At 50.7% G+C, this 20,387-nt stretch overlaps 1 protein-coding gene across 1 annotated transcript in view; it reads left to right on the top strand.

The window, feature by feature from the left end:
- Positions 1 to 751: 751 nt before the first annotated feature.
- The window catches only part of CIITA (class II major histocompatibility complex transactivator), a gene marked incomplete at its 5' end in the record, with an annotated part of 47,385 nt that continues 27,749 nt past the window's right edge, over positions 752 to 20,387 (top strand). Inside the window, one exon of the mRNA XM_082856341.1 lies at positions 752 to 1,038. Within this exon, the coding sequence (XP_082712467.1) occupies positions 752 to 1,038 (287 nt within the window). The remainder of the gene's footprint in view (positions 1,039 to 20,387) is intronic.

The raw sequence follows: 20,387 nt of genomic DNA, 5'->3' as shown, positions 1-20,387 counted from the left end.
GGGAAGCCCGAATTACTTTTATCGGGAGATTTTTCAGAGGAAGAGTCTGAGGTTTAGTGAGGTTGAGCCCAAGGTGACACAGCTGTTTGCATGATTAATCAATAATAATAATGGCTCATCTTTATTGAACTCAGGTGTATTGAGCTCTTATCAAGTTGTAGATAATGTGCTAGGTACTCTACATGCATTATCTTATTTAATCCTCCCTACAACTCTAAGAGGTAAGTACTATTATTATCACTACATCTTTTCAGATGGAGAAATGGGGGCAAGAAGAGGCTAAGTAACGTGCCCAATATCAAGTAATCTGGGATTTGAACACAGGCAGATTGGCTCCAAGCCCAACTGCTTAACCTCTACGCCCCAATGCCTTCTTGTTATGATACAACATCTAAAAAGGCTTATCACCTCATAGGTCCTCAAAGAGGCAAGCCCCCTTCCTCTTAGTATAATAAACACTGGATTGGATCTAAAGGAGTCCACAAAGCTGTGAGCGTCTCTGGTACATGCGCATGAGTGGTACCAGCGAATATCTATGGGGTCTAAATCAGCCCCAGAACCCACTTCCATTAATTCATTAGGCAACCCCAGCCTAACGTGCAAATGAGGAAATCCTCCTAAGCAGGAATAAACTGCAATAAACTGCAGAGGTTCCCTCATCCTGTTTCTCACTTCAAGTTTTGGATGCTGCAAGCCGGGTGAGCAGAGGTCCCAGGCGCTGTCCCGGGCAGCCCTGCATCCGAGAGCTACCATGAATCACTTCCAGACCATCCTGAGTCAGGTCCGGATGCTGCTCTCCAGCCATCGGCCAAGTCAAGTGCAGGCGCTTCTGGACAACCTGCTGGCAGAGGATCTTCTCTCCAGGGAGTACCACTACGCCCTGCTCCATGAGCCTGATGGTGAGGCTCTGGCCAGGAAGATCTCCTTGACCCTGATGGAGAAAGGAGACCCAGACTTGGCCCCCTTGGGGTGGATCTGGAGTGGGCTGCAGGCCCCGGCAGCCGAGAGGGACTCCGGCTACAAGGACCCTGGGGGTAAGTACCATCCCCTTTTCTCATGGAGCAACGCCTGGCTGTAGGCAGCTCAGGGATTTTCCCTCTTCTCTCTGAAAAGGAAGTCAATGTGATCATCCGGGTCCCAGGTTGGAAAGGCAGACTTGGACAGGAATCAAGGTCCCTGGTTGAGCTGGCAGGAGCAGCAAGTGCTTGGAGAGCTCAGGCTGTGATGCTGAGGGCACTGGAGAAACAGTGTGCTCCCCACTCTACTTAAAAGTAAACTGTCCACGCGGCCAAATGCCCACTTGGTCACTCTCTGAGCCGCCTTGATACCTTAGGCATGATGCAGGGCACCGGTGAGGGGCACAGATGGACAAATCAGCTATTGCCTGCAAGTGGGGAAGACAGGTGCAGGCACAATCAGTGTGTGGAAAAATAGGTTGCCACGGAGAGGAAGGGCCGAAGAACCGGGGAGCAGAGATTGCCATGTGTGTGTGCGCGTACGTGTGCATGCGTGCAAGAGTGCATGTGTGTGCAGGTGCACGTATGTGTGGGCATACGCTTGCATGTGTATGTACTTGTTTGTGCGTGTGTGTGTGTGTGCACGTGTGTGTGTGTGCACATGTGTGTGTGTGCATCTGGGTCATGGAGAGAGACAGAAACTGAAAGACAGACAGGGAGAAAGAGAAAGGGAGGGAGAGACAGGAGAGAAAGAGACAGAAATGGAGATGGAGAGAAGGAGGGAAGAAGGGAGGGAGGATGGGAGGAAAGAAGAGAGATGGAAAGAGGAAGAGAAAGAGGGAGATGGTGGGGGAAAGAGAGAGAGACAGAAGAGGAACCAGACTGCAGAGAGAGAGTGTCTTATTTTTTAAAAGTACTGATAGCAATTGATGCATCTTAAATCAGGAAAACAAGCCTATACCATACCGTTTCCACTCACACCCTTGGCTCCCCAAACATTTTAGGTCTTCCTTCCCAGTTCCAAAGGGGTTCTCACTTCAATGCAGACAACAGTCTTCCTAAAGACACACGTCTTTCAGTTTCCTCTGCGTAGATCTGAGCTTCTCCAATTTTATGAGCTGGTGTCATAAACTCTAGTCCTTCTTGGTCCTTTCATGGCTCTGGAGTAACTTGAAACAAGATCATCAAAATGATTCACATTTATTGAGTATTTACTGTGCGCCAGGCTCAGCCCGAGCCAGCAGGTAGTTCTCACATCCACCCTAAATGCTTTGATGATCTCCAACCGTATTTTATGCAGAAAGAAAAAACAGAGGCTGCCCAGAAGTGACCAACCCCATTCCCCAGCTGGGAAGTGGTGGAGGCTGGATTTGAAGGCAGACAAGCTTTTAGCCTCAATCTGACCTTGAGGGGTAAAAAAGCCCCTTGATGATTTTGCCGTGGGCACCAGGGCTTTGAAGGTATTTCTCCAACTCTTCTGCCAAGATTCAAGTTTACATAGGGTTGGCTGTCCTCCTGGCTGAACTCTCACTCAGATGGTCTCTATCTATTCCTCGGACACATCTTTTACTCTCCCCCTCCTAACAGACCCCTGGGGGGCTGGGGCGTCTTTACCAGCTGAACGATCTCCCTGACTTCTTAATGGGAATGCAAGAGGCCTATGTGGTCGTTTTTTTTTTTTAACTTTTTATTTTATATTGCAGTATAGTTGATTAACAATGTTGTGTTAGTTTCAGGTGCACAGCAAAGTGGCTCAGTTATACATATACATGTATCTATTCTTTTTCAAATTCTTTTCCCATTTAGGTTGTTACATAATATTGAGCAGAGATCTCTGTGCTATACAGTAGGTCCTTGTTGCTTATCTGTTTTAAATACAGCAGTGTGTACATGTCAGTCCTAAAGATGATACCAGAAAACCACCAGAGCTCATCAATGAATTCGGTAAAGTTGCAGGTTACAAAATTAGTACACAAAAATCTATTGCATTTCTATACACTAACAATGAAAGATCAGAAAGAGAAATTAAAGAAACAATCCCATTTACCATCACAGCAAAAAGAATAAAATACCTAGGAATAAACCTACCTAAGGAGGCAAAAACCTATACTCCGAAAACTATAAGACACTGATGAAAAGAAATGGAAGACGACACAAACAACCTATGCGGTCTTGATGCAGGTGCAGATGCCAACTTCCGGGGATGTCAAAGCCTTCCTCCCTCCTTGACTCGCCCCCTGCAAACTGCAGGCTCCTTCATACCGCAGGCTACCCAACACCTCTGCCCTGCCCTCCTCTCTCGGCGAGGGCTGGTTCCTGTTATTAAACCCCATTTCCTCCCTGGGGACATAATATTTTTATTTCTGATCCCACGTGACTCTAGAAATGGAACTGGGCTCAGGGCGCTGTGGGCTTCAGAGGCTGGGAGACAAGGAACGATAAATCGCTTCCTTTCCCCGTTGCTTACCTCCCCCTCTTCCAGGCCAGCTACCCCCAGGCATGAAAGACTCAACTGTAAGGACTACGGGCAGGTGTGCTGCTTTGGGGCAGGGAGAAGAAGCAGCCTTCAGAGGGGGAGAAGGGGAACCGGGGAAGAGAATTGTGGGGTTTGTAAATAAAGGGCACCGACTTTAGTTTCAACAGGGGTTCAGAAAAGGAAATCAGTGTGTGACGTTTCTGTCACTCTCTCTACAACCCTATCAGGATCTTCACCCTCCGCCGCTCTAAACTCTGCACCGACTTCCCGTGTCACTCAGAGGAAAGCTAAATCTGGACGATTCCCACAAGGCCCTTCATGATCTGGCTTTCATCACTGCTCTGCTCCCATCCTGTACTCCTGCCTTCGCATCTTCTCCAGACGTGCTGGCACCCTCACTGTCCCTGGGACAGGACAGGCACGCTCTCTGCCACAGGACCTCTGCACGTGCCATTCCCTCCATCTGAACCACTCTTTTCTCCAGATATCCTCTTGGCCAACATCCTTGAATCCTTCAGATCTTTGCTCAGATGTCACCTTCTCAGGGATGCCTACCCTGATCATTCCATTTAGAACTGCAACTCCCCCTTCACACTCTGAGAAGTGGCCCCCTCCCCCAATGACACATTCACCTTCTATATACTTTACTTTTGTATTACATTTGTTGTTTGTTTGTTTTGGGCTGCACCACGAGGCTTGTGGTTTCTTAGTTCCCCCACCAGGGATTGAACTCGAGGCCTCAGCAATGAGAGTGCAGAGTCCTAACCACTAGACTGCCAAGGAATTCCCTATGTTTGTTGTTTATTGTCTGACTCCCTCACCAGAAAATAAGCTCCCTGTGGGCAGGGATCTATGCTTTCATCACGGATGCATCCCAAACGCTTAACACAGTGCCTGGCAAAGGATAGGTGTGTGATATGTGTTTGTTAAATATTAGACTGAGGGATGGTAGATGGATGGATGGATGGGTGGGTGATGAGTGGATAGGTGGGTGGGTGGATAGGTGAATGGTTGATGGGTGGTGAATAGGTGAATGGGTGATGGATAGGTGGGTAGATGGTTAGGTGGATGGGTGATGGGGGTGTGGGTGGGTAGATGGCTGGGCGATGATTGGATGGGGAATGGCTGGGGGGGGCGGACAGGGAAATGGTTGATGGGTAGGTGGGTAGGTGGATGGGTGATAGGTGGGTGGGTGCGTGGTGGCTTGTGTAGTCCCATTACTCTCACTTTACAGGTAAGTACACTGAGGCACAAGGAGGTTCAGTGATTTGCCTCGCTCATAGCCTAGGAGTGGGGGCTATGAGATATTGGATCTCATGAGTCTGGATCTCTCGCTGCACTTTCTGCTTGGCTGCCTCTTCTGCATAACCTAAAGGGATACCGTAAGTCTACCCAAAACAGGCTGACCACCTTCAAACTGAAACCAGCCCGATGATTCAGAAGTCACCATTAGATATTATAATGCTTCAGTTGCAATTGTGTAGGAAGCCCACTTCTGGGGACGTGACCTTGGGGATCGACTCTACTGCACAGAGCAGCACATGTGCATCCTGCCCATAGGCAAGCTCGGGGGAGGCCCAAGAGTCCTGACAGAGCTCAGCAGCCTGACTGGGGAATCAAAGCAAACACTCAGGCAGTCTTTGGCTGACAGCGGCTGACAACACCTGGAGGACAATCAGATGCCAGAGAAGAGAGATTTTAGATGGCAGTGATGGAAAAAGAACCAGGCGGGAAGCTGGACGGCTCTGGTTCTGAGGCCATGCTCTGCTGCTGCTTACCAACTGTGTAACCTTGGCCACATGCCTGAACCACTCTGACCCTCGGTTTCTTCATCTCTAAAATGGGAGTGGTGATATAAACCTCCCAGGGTTATAGTGAGGGTTAAATGAGATGGTAACTGGTAAACCATCCAAGGCGGTTCTTGGCAGATAACTCCAGGAATATTGGACAGGGGGAAGATATACCAGGGGTCTGAGTCTGCAGTCTCATTGGGGCCCCCATGTCATATCTAGACAGCTACTCCAGTGCTGAGTGCTTGGTGCTCTGTGCATCTGAGAAATGGGCCAATGTGCCCCCAACCCTCAAGTTGGCACGTTAGTTAAGCACATGGCCTGTTGCCTCCATGCCAGCTGTGACTCCCTGATTCCAAGGGCTATGACAGTGAGCCCTTCCTGGGACCCCTCTGGGCCTCAGTTTCCGCACCTGTAAAATGGAGGTGATTCTAGCATCCAGAGTGGCTATTCTGAGAATTCAGTGACATCATCCAGAATAAGGCACTTGCATTCTTGGCAAGAGGAAACCTCGTTCTGACTCGTCAGCCTCGAGGGTGGCATTTGGGGCAACCACAGACCCAAGGCGCACAGAAGGATGACTGGGGGCAAGGTCAGACCCAGCCGACCCCAGGCTTGTGAATGGAGGCACAGCGGTGCTTCTGGGGTGAGCTTTCTCAGAGGCTGTAGGACGCCCCTGCTATGGTTTTATATATTATTGTTTTCCTCGGCTTTCCTTTGCTGGTTTGTCGCTCTATGTCTTCACGATGTGGCACTTTTGCCCGTGAAGACTCTGTTCTAGGAACCACAGAACAAAGACTCCTTCTAGGATGTTGCCTGATTTATTGGAAAGGGAGGGACACACCCCAGGCTGCTAAGCTCTTCCTCCCACTTCCTTCCCCATTTGCTTCTTAGGATGAGAGTCCCCAGAGCCAGGACTCAGAGGGGAGGGGGGCAGCGCCCTCCCTTTCTCTGACACCTTCCTTTCCCCAAACCTGTTCCTGCTCTGATCCCTGACCAAGGAGCCTCCGTGGACTCCTGGAAGGAGATGTGTTGGCAAGGACCACTTGTTTTTTTACGTTGAGTAGCTTCCCATCTAGTCAGACCTACTTCACCTTCACCCGCAGGAGCCGCAGAAGTGGAAGCACCTGCGTTGGAAGTTGGCGCATCCCCGTGGGTTTTCCCAGGCTGACCAGTGGCCTGTTCTATACTCAGCTTGGCTCCAAGCCTGGCACCTGACTCAACCAGGAACTGTTTCTGTTCTTTGTTGTTACCTTGAGCACCTCACCTGTGTCCTTACTTACCATTTATTGGTCTCTCCACCTACCTGCCCATCCACCTACCTGCCTACCGTCAAACTACCTGGTCTACTTAACCACCTACTAATATCTACTTACCAATTCAACAACTTACATCTACTATCTACTTCTATCTACTTATCAATTTATCAATCTTTTATTTATCTGACTGCCTGTATATTTGTGTACCAGCATACTTACCTGCATTCCTACCTACTAATCCACTTGTACCTTTGCCCACGCACAGGCCTACATTCTCAGATACCTTCCTACCTGCCTAATTTGCCTACATACCAGTTTTTTTTTATCTATTCGCCCACCTCTCCACCGATCTCTTTTCCTTTCTTTCTCACCTCCTTTCTTCTCTCCTCCTTAAGCATTTACTTAGCATCTGCCAGAAATGAGGGGTGTGGTCACAAACAAACATAAGAAAAGACACTTAAAACTTAGTAAGGTGGGACTCTCCATCCATGTGGAACTTGTCTGCCTTGATCATTCAAATCCAAACGCCCTCCATTCGCTCAACCAATCTTGGAGTCCTGTGTCTTTTAAATAAGAAAATCAAACACAGTAAGACAGACATTAAGGACCTTGTGACCTAATCAGAGGCAGCAGGGGGGATACTCATGAAACAGGAAGTTCACCATGTATTGCCAAATACGCGGCAGCAAGTTTGCTAAAAATGAGTAGGGCAGGAGGTTGTTGTCATCTGGAAAGGTGATGAAAGCGGGAACTTGGGCATTGAAGGATGGCTAAAATACAGCCCGATGGGAGGAGGCAGGAGGGTGGTCCTGGGGTTGCGGGGAGGGTGGGGGACCCTCTGCTTGAGCAGAAGTACATAGGTAGGGCCCAGCTGCAGCAAGGGGTGGCAAGCTTTCAGGAATCCTACTTGTAAGACCAAGTTCCCCCATCTCCTCTCCCTGGTACCTGGCAGGGGACCCCAGACTGGTAACTTGAACAACGCTTCTGACTGCAGCTTTGTCATGCTGGATCCTGACTTGAGACAAAGGGATTTGGGTGCCCAGGGCAAGGCTGGCCTCAACAGCGCTGAGCGGGGCCCTCCGTCAGAAGGGAACTGGCTTTAACCCGGGCTCTGGAGAATGGTCACCACCTCTAGGGGAGTTTTGAAGAGGAGCCTCAGCAGGCACGCAGGATGCTTTAATAGGAAGATGCCCTGGGGTTGGCTTAACCCCTCTGCCCCCACTCAGTCCTGGAGGCCTGTCACTCCAACTCAGCAACCCCTCTCCTCACCTCCACTGCCTCTGCTGGAATTCAGACCCCCATCGGCTCCTGGCAGGGCGCCATGGCGCTCCTCCCTGGTCTCCATATACGAGGCCCTCCTGGTGCCGATTTACGGCCTCTACCATCAGTTAAAACACAGGCTAGCACGCGGTCACCCTGCTCAGAAACGCCAGCATGACCAGATTCAGGTCTTGTGGAGTGTGGGTCTGGGGCGGGGGCAGGTGAAGGAGGACATGGGGAGACCAGGTAGCAGACTGCTGCTGTGGTCCAGGTGAGAGATGAGAGCATCCAAGCAGGTGCACCCCAGGCCCAGGGGACTCTCATTCCAAGCTCGGCCCTGCCACGAAGCTGATTCAGAGCTGCCTCGGCCACGGCCATCAGAGCTGGCTCCCTCTGAGGACAGGAAGTTGGCCTCACTGAATGGCCAGGTGTGCCTCTCCCTGGGCACATCAGGTCAGAGGAAGATGAAACTTCTTGGGACTTCTCATATTCATCATGTCTGTTTTGTTAGCCTAACTAAGCAAGATTGTTTCAAATTGACTCTCAGCTTTCTTATTTGTCTGCGTACTTACCCCCCTGGGACTTCTGACAGCAGCAACTGCTTCAAAAATAATCACCATACAAATATAAGCATCATTATCCCCATTACACACATGGAGAAACTGAGGCCCACACAAAGGAAGTGAGGGGTCCAAGGTCACCCATCCGCTAATAACCACGGGGGCTGGACCATAGCGCTTCAGACTCCCAATCCAGTGTTCTTTCTGTAAAAATGAAGTCATTGTTTCCCAATCGTCATTCATTTTGGTACCACCCTCATGATTTCTTTTCACCACCTACACTATTCTTAGCTGGACAGTTGTTGTTTTTTTTTTTCCAAACTACTCACATTTTTTTTTCAACTTTATTTCCCAAGGAAAGTTTATGTCCACCATAAATGAAAAAGAATGCCACACATAGAAGGTAACTATGAAACAGGAGAGCAGAATAACGTTATTCCATTCTAGCCAGACACTGATGTCTACGGAAGGCTTGAGGCTGGGGGCTGCTCTCTGTGAAATGGGTGGATCACGCATTAGAAGAGGTGTTAAAAGCTCCTTAGCCCCAAACTGAGACTTTCTTCTCAAGGTTTCCAGGAGCCTGGGCAGAGAGTTAAAAAGGCGCTACCTTTCTCCCTGCGTGAGACTGACAGTCTCTCCGCCACATCTAGTTGGTACCCCCAAACCACGCGGCTATAAGTATACCATATTTGGGGGTAAGACCTTTTTATGTGTAATTTATGTTTTAGTCCAATGTTCTTAGAATAAAAATGATGAGTGGACCACTCGTGTTCTCCAAGGAAATTCAGGGCAATTTGGTGTGGGGGTGGGATGGTGGATGGGAGTGGAATCCCGGGAGTTTGCTGGAAGCTAGTTCAGCTTGTCTTGAGGCATTTGTGGGGCTCTGACCACGGCCCCATCCTGCAGAGGATGGCAGATATTGGCAGCTGGCACCAGCGTGGCTCCACTGTGGTTGCCGTTATTTCAGAATGTCAGCATGTTGAAGACCCTCCAATAGACAACTCATAACCTTCTGAGGTCGGTCACCGATTTGGTCCAAAACAAGGAACTGAAATTAACATTAGGTGCAAGTCCGTGTTTAAGGGAGCATGGGCAAATTAGAGCATGTCTAGATGCGAGAAATCTGACAGCTCAGACCACCTGGTAGGGTGAGAATTTTCTGCTGGTCCCTTACTTGCTTCCTTTGCATGTTTACTTAGGCTTGGCGGGCTCCAGACTTTTGTAGGGAGACTGGTCAGAGATGAGGCTGCCTGCTTCTGAGCTGGGCATCCGAAGGCATCGTTGGGCGGGCTGAGGGCAACAGGAGGGGCTGCCAGAGTCCGGGAGCTGCTGTCTCACTCTGTTTCTCACACCATGCGTTGCCTGGCTACGCGCCCAGCCGGGTCCTACCTGCCAGAGCCCCAAGGTAAAAAGGCGGGTGGAGGACGTTGGGGCTGAGAACGCTTCTTGATTTAGGGTAAGGTCTCAGCTCGTCCCGCCGTCCCAAACTGTCAGAGACATTGCTCTGAACTGGGGTGTGAGGGTGGCGAGAGGGGTCTTTGTCCTGCTGGGGCTTTTGGAAGAAGAGAGGTGGTTTGCCATTTCCTTCCACTGAGGGACATTCGGTCTGCCCAGATGCCTGGAATGTAAGAGGGCTTTATCAGCCTGAAGGGTACTAAAGGGCTGACTTTCACGGGGTGTGTTGTTAGCTCTCAGCATTCATGACCCGGCTAGGCCAACCACAAGTTCCTCTCTCTGCCAGGTAAACACTGAGGAGCTCGCCCTTGAAGGGTGGAACCCCTGCCAGATCCACCCCATCCCCGGGAAGCAGGGAAACCAAAGCCAGAGTCAGCCCCTTGGTCTAGATGTTGAACCCCAGCTGGTGAGCAATACAGCCACCTGGACCGATGCTGCCCTCTCCCCAGTTTCCAAACGGTGTTTGGGGGGAAAAGTGGGGGACGGGGGACAGATGATGAGAGACAGCATAGCACAGACATCTGGTGCCAGCTCTGAAGGCAGCACGGCAGGTTTGAATCGCAGCTGCACTGTTGCCTGGGTGTGAAGTGACACTGAACAAGTCCCCAACCTACTCTGAGTCTGTTTTCCTGGGCTGTTAAATGCGATCAGGGGGAAACTCTTACTACAAGACAAAGGTGAGGAATCAAAGGGTCTAGCACAGTGCCTGGTGCATTGTAGGATCTGAAGACACACATAGGAGCCCGTTATTAATGTGGTTGAGACTGTAGGACTCCTCTTCTCAGATGCTGCTAAAATGGGAGGCTTCCTCTGAACCTGCAGATGGATGACAAGTTTGCCAGCTCTGTTGGTTGCAGCCAGAGCTTGTTGGGGGAGTTTTCCAGGGGGAGAGAGAGGTCAGAATTCACCTTGACCCACCCCTCCCTCAATACCAGATGAGGAAATCCAAGCCTGGGAAGGGAGGTGACCTCCCCAAGGTCTCAGGGTGGATGGAGCAGGGGTCCAGGACCTCTGGAAGAGGAAGGGTGAGAGGAAAGCAGCTAGGAGGTGTGTGGTGATGGGAACTCAGGGCTGCCAGGGCTGAATTTCCAGCCAGGGAAGTTCCTTGAGTAATTTTCTCTTCCTCCCAAGGGCATCCGGCTTCCCAGGAGTGAATGGCTCAGCGCAAGCCCCTGTGCCCTGCAGGGGTGGTTTGCCAGCTTCTAGGTGGGGCTGAGGTGGAGGGAAATTGAGGGCCAGACAGGGGTGGATGAGCTCCCTGCAAACCAGGGCTTGTATATCATATGCCTACGGGCAGGCTGCCTCCTCCAAAGCTGGGCGCTGGCCATTTTTAGGAGCTGATTAGACGCTCCAGGGAGTGTGGGGGGTGGACTGGGCGCTTCTGAGAAAGCACATGGCAGGTGCAGCAGGAGGCGGCTCCGGTGCCTGCTTACTCCCCAGCTTGGGCTGGCCCAAGCCCCTTGCTGCAGAGAGAAAGTGAAAGAGAAAAAGGGCAGCCACAGTGGGTGGAGCTGGGGTGGCCAGGCGACTGCTCTCCCCAAGCTGGCTCGCTCACCGCCGCCCCAGAGCTGGCGGGAGGGAGAAGCCACTGGCAGCGCGCGGGAGTCCAGGGAACAGCGGCAGGTAACCAAAGTCCCCTTAGCAGCCCCCGAAGTGGGGCTGGGAATAGAGGTTCAGAGACTGGTAGCTACTTGCCTGAGATCACATAGCAAGGCTGGGAGGAGGAGGAAGGTAATGTGCGGAGTGCACACCCTAGAAACTCCTCGTTTCCAGCATCCCTGGAAGGATTCCACGCAGGAACTGGGAGCGGGGAACCCGGAGCTGGGCTGCTTTGCCCAGAGCACCGGGGCCCAGGGGAGGCGGCGGGGAGAGCCGGTGGGAGCGGCAGCGTCTGCAGAGAGATTGGGACACAGAAGGAGCACGCAGAGAAGGGAGGCGGTGTGGCCAAACGATCAGTAGACAGTCTCCCTGCGCGTCCTAGAATCTGAAGAAGCGCCTAGGGCCGCGCGGAGGGAGACACAGACTTTTCTTCTATGGGGAACCTAGGACCGGGGCTGCCCTTCTCTGAGCCTCAGCTTCCCTCTTGAATCACGTTCCCGCACTGACTCAGGAGTCTGGGTACCCGGCCCTCTTGGTGGGGTCCCCAGCGCAGGGAGGGCTATGGGGAGACATTTAAACGCCGGATTGGAGAAATCCTCACTTCTCTTTTACCATCTTGGGGGGCAGGGTCTTTCCTGGACTGTGTTTGACAGTCCACAGCTCTACCGCAAGTTGGGGTCCTGAGCCACATCCTCTAAGGAGAGAAACTAGGGGCCTCCGGAAAGGGATTGGGGTGGGGCTGTCCGGGGTCCCAGAATATCAGAATTGGAGCCACCATGTCTAGCTCTGTCTGGGACCCTTAAAACCGCAGTTCTCGCTTGAGTCCCACAGCATCTCTCTCCACCCTAGGTGACACATGGGAGGGGACATAAGTGCCCCACCTCCAATTGCGGCCAGGAGTTCCTAAATTTGGCAGGAAGTCTTCCATCTATGTGCCACTCCACCCCCCACCCCAAAAAAAGAAATAACATTCCCAGCCAATCAGAAAGTTAAGGAAATTAGTGCTTCTTGCTCTAGGGCCTGGTGGAGCTGCAAGTGGAGAAGATGAGATCCCAGCAAATCATCACTTTCCAAATCCCAGCCTGCCTTAGGCGAGGACCTGGTCTCCAAGATCCCAGAATATGGAGTGGAAGGGTCCTCAGAGACGACTGAGCCAGGGGGTCCCAGGCTTCCCACACGTGGGAATCACCCAGAAGGCTGTTTAGAGTGCAGGTTCCCAGCCCCCACCCCCGGATCCCATTGACTGGGCCTGGGGTGGCGCTTCCAATGGCAGGTTAACTGGCTATGGGATGTGTGTGTGTGTGTGTGTGTGTGATTCCTATCTCAGAGGTCCAGAGGTCATACATACGTTGAAAGGCACTGAGGTCCAACCCCAGTACCTACTCCATGTTACAAAACCTCTGGGGACTTCCTGGGAGGTTCTGTCAAAGTCCACATAGCCAAGTTATTAGCGGAACCAGGATTTGAAACCAGGTCCACTGAGAGCCCATCCAGTACCTGGGCAGAGGTGTGAGCCTCCACAAATACAGGGCGGGTCCTGGATAGTCGGAGGGAGACTTGTAGATACAGCAAAGTCTGTCTGATGGCAGAGACTTGGCATCTAGTACCTTGTGGAGAGTAGAATCAGAAAATTAACACAGGGACCCTGCTCCAAGGCCTGGGGTCAGTCTTGGGCAATCAGGGAAGTGGCCTGAGGGAGAGGGTAAAGCTTAGGTACTTGGCTTTCAGACTTGGCATCCGTCACCCTGAGTAACTGACTTCCCCTCCCGAGGGGCATCTATAAGATAAGACACGAGTGCTTTCTTGATGATTTCCTGACCTGCACAGAAGCACTTTGCAAAAACCACCAAAGAATACACGTGTGCCTGGTGTAACCCTTACAGATTCTAGAGGGATCGTTTAGAAAGATCTGAGAGGTCGTCATTGGGCACACGTCCGTTGTGTTTCCAAAGACTTTGGCGCATACGTGATCCGTGGTCCAAGGACAATTCTCAGAGAAGCCTTGATCGACACTGGTTCTCATAGGGAGGACATTGGTGCTTTTCTGATTCTCTTTTAATCCTCCTTTTTTTGTGAGTAGGCATGATGGCAGCACTCTAATACTAATGTTTCTTTTTAACAAAGTGGGAGGGCAGCTGACATTAATTTGATAACACTGTTTTGCTTTCAATGGCAAATGATACTGCAGTTTTTGTTTTTGGGGTTTTTTTCATGCAAGGTAGTGAAAGAAAGTTTTCGTCTTTTTTAAACACAAAATTTAGCAAGGTAATCATTTTTAAGTGTACAATTCAACGGCATTAAGTACATTCACGATGTTGTGCAGCCGTCACCACCATCCATCTCCCAAACTTTTTCATGGTCCAAGCTGAAACTCTGTCCCCATTAAGCACTAACTCCCCATTCTCCCCTTGCCCCCGGGCCCTGGCAACCACCCTTCCACTTTCTGTTTCTATGAGTTTGACCACTCTAGGTGACTCACATAAGTGGAATTATACATTTGTTCTTTTGTGTCTGGCTTTTTTCACTTGGCATAACATCTTCAAGGTTCAACCATGTTGCAGCATGTGTCAAAACGTCATTCCTTTTTATGGCTGAATAATATTCCATTGTGTGGATGGACTACATTTTCTCTATCCATTCATCTGTCAGCGGACACTTGGTTTGTTTCCATCTTTTGTCTTTCGTGAATAGTGCTGCTACAAACATTTGTGGACAAGTATGTATTTGCATCCCTGCTTTTAATTCTAGAAAATTTTCTTTTAAAATAAATATGTTTGGGGTTTTTTCAAGTTAATTTAAGGAAAATGCTTGGGTAAATTATACAACAGGTGGTATGCAGATATGACCAAAAAAACTGTAAAGGAGGCAGGCGAATGTCTGACGTTTGGAAGACTCTGGATTAGAGGAAAGACCTAGTAGCTCTTGTAACAATCTAGGCTCGGGGGGATGGGGCTACTAGGTCAAGGGGATGGCTGCTGAGGGACTTTTGGAAGCAAAAATACAGGAACTGGGGACCAACCTAACCTAAGCGCAGAGTCTTGGGGTTTCCAGCTGGGGAGAAGTAGAAAGGTGGTAGAAATGCAGGGTCTGGAAGGTTCCCTTGGAGGAAGGAAAAGCCATAGAGCCATGCAAACTGAGAGGCAATGTCTTCTCGGCAAGTGGAAACTCAGGCTGCCTTGGAAATAAAACCTATCTAAGTTCTCAGTCACCACAAAGCAAGTGTGTGTATGTGAGTGTGTTGGAGGAGGGGGTGCCCAAGGGCGATGCTCATGTAAAAATACAGATTTCTGGACCCCACCCCAGACTTATGGTCAGAACCTCAGGGGTGAGGTCCAGCTGCCGTGTGTTTAGCACCCACTTCAGGCAATTTTGATTCACAGCCAAGCTTGCTAACTGGCATCAGACGCTGGCCGGCAGGGCTAGGACATGATTTATTTACCTCGGAGTCCCCAGCACGGAGCGAAGGGCCTGCCGCGGGCTTAGGTGCCGTGTTAGGCCAAGCTGGGGGTTAGGACTGGATTTGGGAGCCTGGCTTTGCTAACCGCAGCCACAAGCCCCTCATTCCCCACTCCAGCACCCAGCTCAGGTTTTCTTCCAGGAAAAACTTGTTGGACTCCTTTTCGGCTCACCGACCGCAGCTGGGAAGGTTGGGGCTTGCAGAGGGAAGGCCACGCGGAGGTCGGGGAGGCTTGCGTTCTGGTCAAGCACTGGGTCCCCCTCCTCCCCTGGCTGCAGCTCTTCCAGCTGTCTCCGCCCTCCTCCCCTCCCCCTCCCCCCAGGCCCGTCAGGCCCCTCAGCCCCAGTAACTGTGCCATTTACAGGCACTGCGCTCAGCAGCCGAGCTTGTCTTGTTTGAGTTCCAAGATTTTCCAAGTTGTGATGAGGTGGATGTCCTCCAGGGAGTCCAGAGAAGATAGGTGCCTTGCCCAAGGGCTCAGAGGTGGTCTCTGTGGGGTCTTTTGTGGGCTTCCGTATGATTTCCAGGCCCTACCTGAGGAAAAACAGAGCCAAGTTGTCTCAGGTGGGGTTCCCTGGGAAGCAGACTTAGAGGTGGAGATTTGCACATGGGACGTTTATTGGGGAGAGGTCTCCAGGTTGGGGAGAGGGCCCCTGGGGGAAAGGGAAGAAGCAGCATTGGGCAGAGTGAGGAGTTGGGCTGCAATACAGTCAAAAGAGAGGTCTCAGCCGATCCCGTGGGGAGGGCTGAAGCTGGGACGGCCAGGGTTATCCCAAATTGAGACTCCCAGACCAGACCTTTGCATGCCTACAGGCAGCAATCACTGCATGTGGCTACCGTGATTGGAAAAGGGTGTGACTTTGGGCTATTCCCAGAGAGGTTGAGTTGTTTTTGTTTGTTTGTTTGTTTTTTCGGCCACACAGCGTGGCATGCAGAATCTTAGTGACCCCACCAGGGATCGAACCCACACCCCCTGCAGTGCAAGCATGGAGTCTTAACCACTGGACCACCAGGGAAATCCCCCCAGAGAGGTTGAGCTGTGACCTGTGAGCCTGTTGCCCTCTAGCAGTTGGTCCTTAAGGGACTGTAGCACACCACAGAATCTACTACATTTTTTTTGAAATTGTCAAATCAGAGAGCATCTGGTGGCCAAGGCTTAAACTGTCATCTGGAGTTGTCTTTTTTACTGTCTTCTGTGCAGCCCCTTTTGGGGAGGGGTGGGTTCTGCTTCCCCCCCCCAACCTCAACCCCATCCCCTTTAATTGAATAGCTCCATTATCACCTGTTCTGGGATTTGGGCTCCTTGTACAATTTCATTTGAAAGCCGCTGTTCTAGCATGACATTCTTATTTAACAGATGAGGCCGCTGGGGACCAGAGAGGGAAAGGGGCTTGCCCAGGGTCACATAGCCTGTCAGGTGCAGAGCAGGGTGCAGATCTCAGGTCTCATGACTCCCTGTGTGGATCCCATCTCACCAGACTGTTGTAAACTCAGCCATCCGTAGCTGCATCAATCCATTTCCTCTGCCCTCACTCCAACTGCTGAGAAGCTCTGTGGAGAGGAGTGGAGCCCATCCTGCTTCCATTTCCAGCTTTCCTGCTCTGAGACCCCTTTATCCGGGCACAGGCTAGTCTCAGCCCAGAGAGGCTGGAGAGCTATGATGGAAATGCCAAGATCCTTGAGGGGGCTGGAACTGAGGAGGGCGAGGTGAAGCAGCAGGCTAGGTCCAATGGGGAATAACTCTTTGTGCCCTGTGGTTCCCAGACAGCTTATTTCCTAATCCCTTTTCAGTCTGAGCTGGTGCCAGAGCTGGGGAAACACACCCAGCACCCCAGATACCACAACTCCCATGCTTCCTGCTCCTTCCTTTGTGGAACTGGCCAGTTTGGGCACTCAGGGCCAGTCCCCTCCAAGCCTTTCTGTTGGAGGACACCCTCATGTGCGTCCCAATCCCACCATGGGGCAGGACAGAATTCAGCCCTGCCTTTCCCTTCCCCAATCACCCATCCATCCCATTTCCAGCAGATCAGAGATAGACGTGACCTTAGGAGGCCTGCAGGCCAACAGTTGCAAACCCAAATACCTAAGGGGCCGTAACTGTGCCCAATGGGACCCAGCAGAATGCAATAGGGAGCAGTGGGGTCTTTGGCAACGATTAATTGTGTATTCTATATGGAGACATTGCGATGGTAATTAAGACACACATATACACACACAAATTGTCTTGGAAAACAAAACACCTAGGCCTATAGGCCTGAGTCACTCTTCATTTTGAATCCACACTCCAAGACAAGCCCCCTTTGGTGCAGAGGAGGAGCCTACGGTCAGAGTCAGGCACCAAAGCCACCCAATTACAGTATTTCAAGACCTCTCCTTGTCGTGTCTGCTGGCTCCTACTACATTGGAAGATGTAACACACACACACACACACACACACACACACACACACACACACACACACACCTTCCAATCTCCCCGCCTGGAGGAGAAGTGACTAGAACCTCCAGCTGCCTTCCAGCCCCATTGCCCCTCAGCATTGCCAAATACCTTAGTCTCCACTCTGTCTCTTGTGACCTCCACAAGCCTCTCCAGGAAGTGAAAGTCTTGAGTGAGACCAGCAGTTTCCGGAAGTCCTCTCTGCCTCATTTTCCTGGGTTGCCCCTACTGGACCAGCAACGGGGGCCAGAGTGCTAGGGCTTCCTCCTCTACAGATGGTGCCCACCTTTCCCTGTTCATCTCCAAGTCCTGCACATTCTCATCTCCTCCCCCAGGACTGGGGGCTCCTGGGCCCAAATCCCCCCATCCCTGGACAGCCTACAGGGTGGCAAGAGTGCAGTTTTCTTCCTTTTTGAGCATCTACATGTGTCAGGCCTCTTTTGGTGAGCCACAGAAACACAGAAGCCCCGTGAGGCGTCCATCATTTTGGGTTTGGTTTGGTTTGGTTTCTTTTTAACTTCAGGAGCCTTTCAATCTTCAGTTAACTTCATATCTCAATTCGCAGTACACTATGATCTTTGGTCCACGTGAGGCATCTCTCTTAGTTAATTTCCGTTTCCCCCATTCTCTTTCCTCTTTCTGGACACCCATTCGAATGCACTCAGGGTGTATCCTTTTGTTTGCATGTGTTCTTCTTAAATACGTGTTGCTTTTTGCATGTGCCTGTATGTCACTCTGCACATCTAGAATTGGGCTATCAGAGCTCATTCTGCTTCTTACTTTTTCACTCTGTACTATGTTATATTTTTTTTTAAGATTTGTTTTGGATGTGGCATTTTTAACATCTTTATTGAATTTGTTACAATATTGCTTCTGTTTTATGTTTTGGTTTTTTGGCCACGAGGCATGTGGGATCCCAGCTCCCCAACCAGGGATTGTATCCACACCCCCTGCACCGGAAGGCAGAGTCCTAACCACTGGACTGCCAGGGAAGTCCCTGTACTATGTTATTAAGATCCACCTCCATGTTCATTTGGTCTGTTGCTTCTAATTATTGCACCATCCTCTACAGATTGCAGCAGCTGCTTTGTACTGTCCTTCCCCTAGCAATAGACACCCAGGTGGCCTCCAACTCCTGGTCACCACAAATAGCACAGCGGTGAGCAACTTCAGATGGGTGTCCTTGTGGAGCTGGGGGAGCATTTCTTTCGTATGTATATACCCAAGAATTGAATCACTGGGTTGTAGGATCTCTGCATCCTTAGGTATTCTAAGTGGTACCAGTCTGTTCTGCAGATGGCCACAAACATCCACTCCCACCAACCCCTTGGTGTTGCCCAGCTTTCTAATTTTTGCCAGTTGTACGGTGGCAAGTGACACCTTGCTGCTCTCATTCTGGAACTTACATCTTAGTAGCACTTCTTGGCTATGTCACTTTAAGCAAGTCATAGCAACCTACTGAGATTGACACTATGCCACCTAAAGGCAATAGATTCCACAACTCAGAGAGGCTGAATAACTTATCTGAGGTCTAACAGTTAGTGTGGAACTGTAATTTGAACCCAGAACTCACACTCTTTTTTTTCTTTCTTTTTTTTTTTTTTTTTTTTTTTGCATACGCGGGCCTCTCACTGTTGCGGCCTCTCCCGCTGCAGAGCACAGGGTCCGGACGCGCAGGCTCAGCGTCCATGGCTCACAGGCCCAGCCGCTCTGCGGCATGTGGGATCTTCCCGGACCAGGGCACAAACCCGTGTCCCCTGCATTGGCAGGCGGACTCTCAACCACTGCACCACCAGGGAAGCCCCCCAACACACTCTTAACCACTGTACCATTATCAACACATTTTGTCTCTTTTCTAAAATATCATCCGGGTCTACACTGCAAGCTTCTTGTCAGGGGCTGTGTTTTAAACCTCTCTAGGGCCCCCGGAGAACTGAGCCCAGTGACTTTCTTACAGGGGATGCTCAGTAAATCATTGTTTTATAGGTTTGGAGAGAAAAAAAGTGCAAGGTGTCTTGTTGAGTTTATCTGGAGGGCTACAGGGTGCAAGAAGCAAAGAGGAACTTGTTTGATCCACAGGGTTGCTGACTGGGGGCTGGTTGTGGTAGATAAGTAACCCTGGGCTCCTGGCTTCTGGCCACCATGTGGCCTGCGGAAGCAGCTTGTCATGAAGTAGGGGAGCAGAGTGGTGTTAGGGGGCCTTTGGGGAAAGGCAGGGGGGAAAGCCGATAGGCAATGAGGAATCTAGAATCCCCAAATGCCTCATCTGAGTGGGCTCCCACACACAGTTGGTGAAACTAAAGCTCGTAAGGGTAGAGAATGGTATTCAAGATCAAAGGCAGAGCTGGAACTCAAATCCATGTCTCTAGACACATGGTTCAGAGATTTTCCATTCCTTCCTCAGGAGAAGATCCCAGTCAACAAGTAGGGAAGTATTTCTTCTCATGCTCTTTCATCACAGTGCATAGCAGTGCTGAAGGCTTTGGGGTAGCAAAGGAGTCCCCTTCTCCCTCCGAATGCCTCCTCAGACCTTCAAGGATACACCCCCCTCTCTGGGAAGAAAGCAGCTGATAACTGAGCCTAACCTCACTGTCATCATCTGTACAATGTGTACAATAATACCAATCTCCCAGAACTGTTGTGACAATTGAAACAAGATAATAACTAGAGAGCACCCAGCACAACCCCAGACACAAAAGACTCTCCCCAGCAGAGACGGAGCACAGAAAGGCTGCAGAAACTGAATATCAAGGTCTGAGCTAGAACATTCTGGTAATACTTGATTTCCCTCAGGGGAGAGAGGAATGAACCTTTATTTCAAAAACGATTTTGGTGTGTATGTGCTTTCAAAACCTGCAGTGTAGTGTGAAATGGGGATGGAAACAAACCCCAAAAGGGACTTTTGGTGGCAAAAGGATTAAGAACTTTTTCTCAAGTTGGATGTGGAAGGTGGTGGCCCAGGGGGAAGGGCGGGTCCAAAGAGAACCTTCTAAAAATACTGCCCACTTACCAGAAAGGCACAGCCCACTCCTCTGCTGCACCCCAGACAGCTCCTCAAAAGGAGAACTTGTCTTGCCACCCATGCCTCCTCGCTCCGGGCGAAGGCACCTCCCCAGGGTGGCCAGGGGGCCAGAGCCTG

The sequence above is a fragment of the Leucopleurus acutus genome (assembly GCF_964270905.1).
Source record: "Leucopleurus acutus genome assembly, chromosome: 16".
Lineage (NCBI taxonomy): Eukaryota > Metazoa > Chordata > Mammalia > Artiodactyla > Delphinidae > Leucopleurus > Leucopleurus acutus.
The sequence above is the reverse complement of the archived record's forward strand: the minus strand, read 5'-3'. Positions and strand labels throughout refer to the sequence as shown.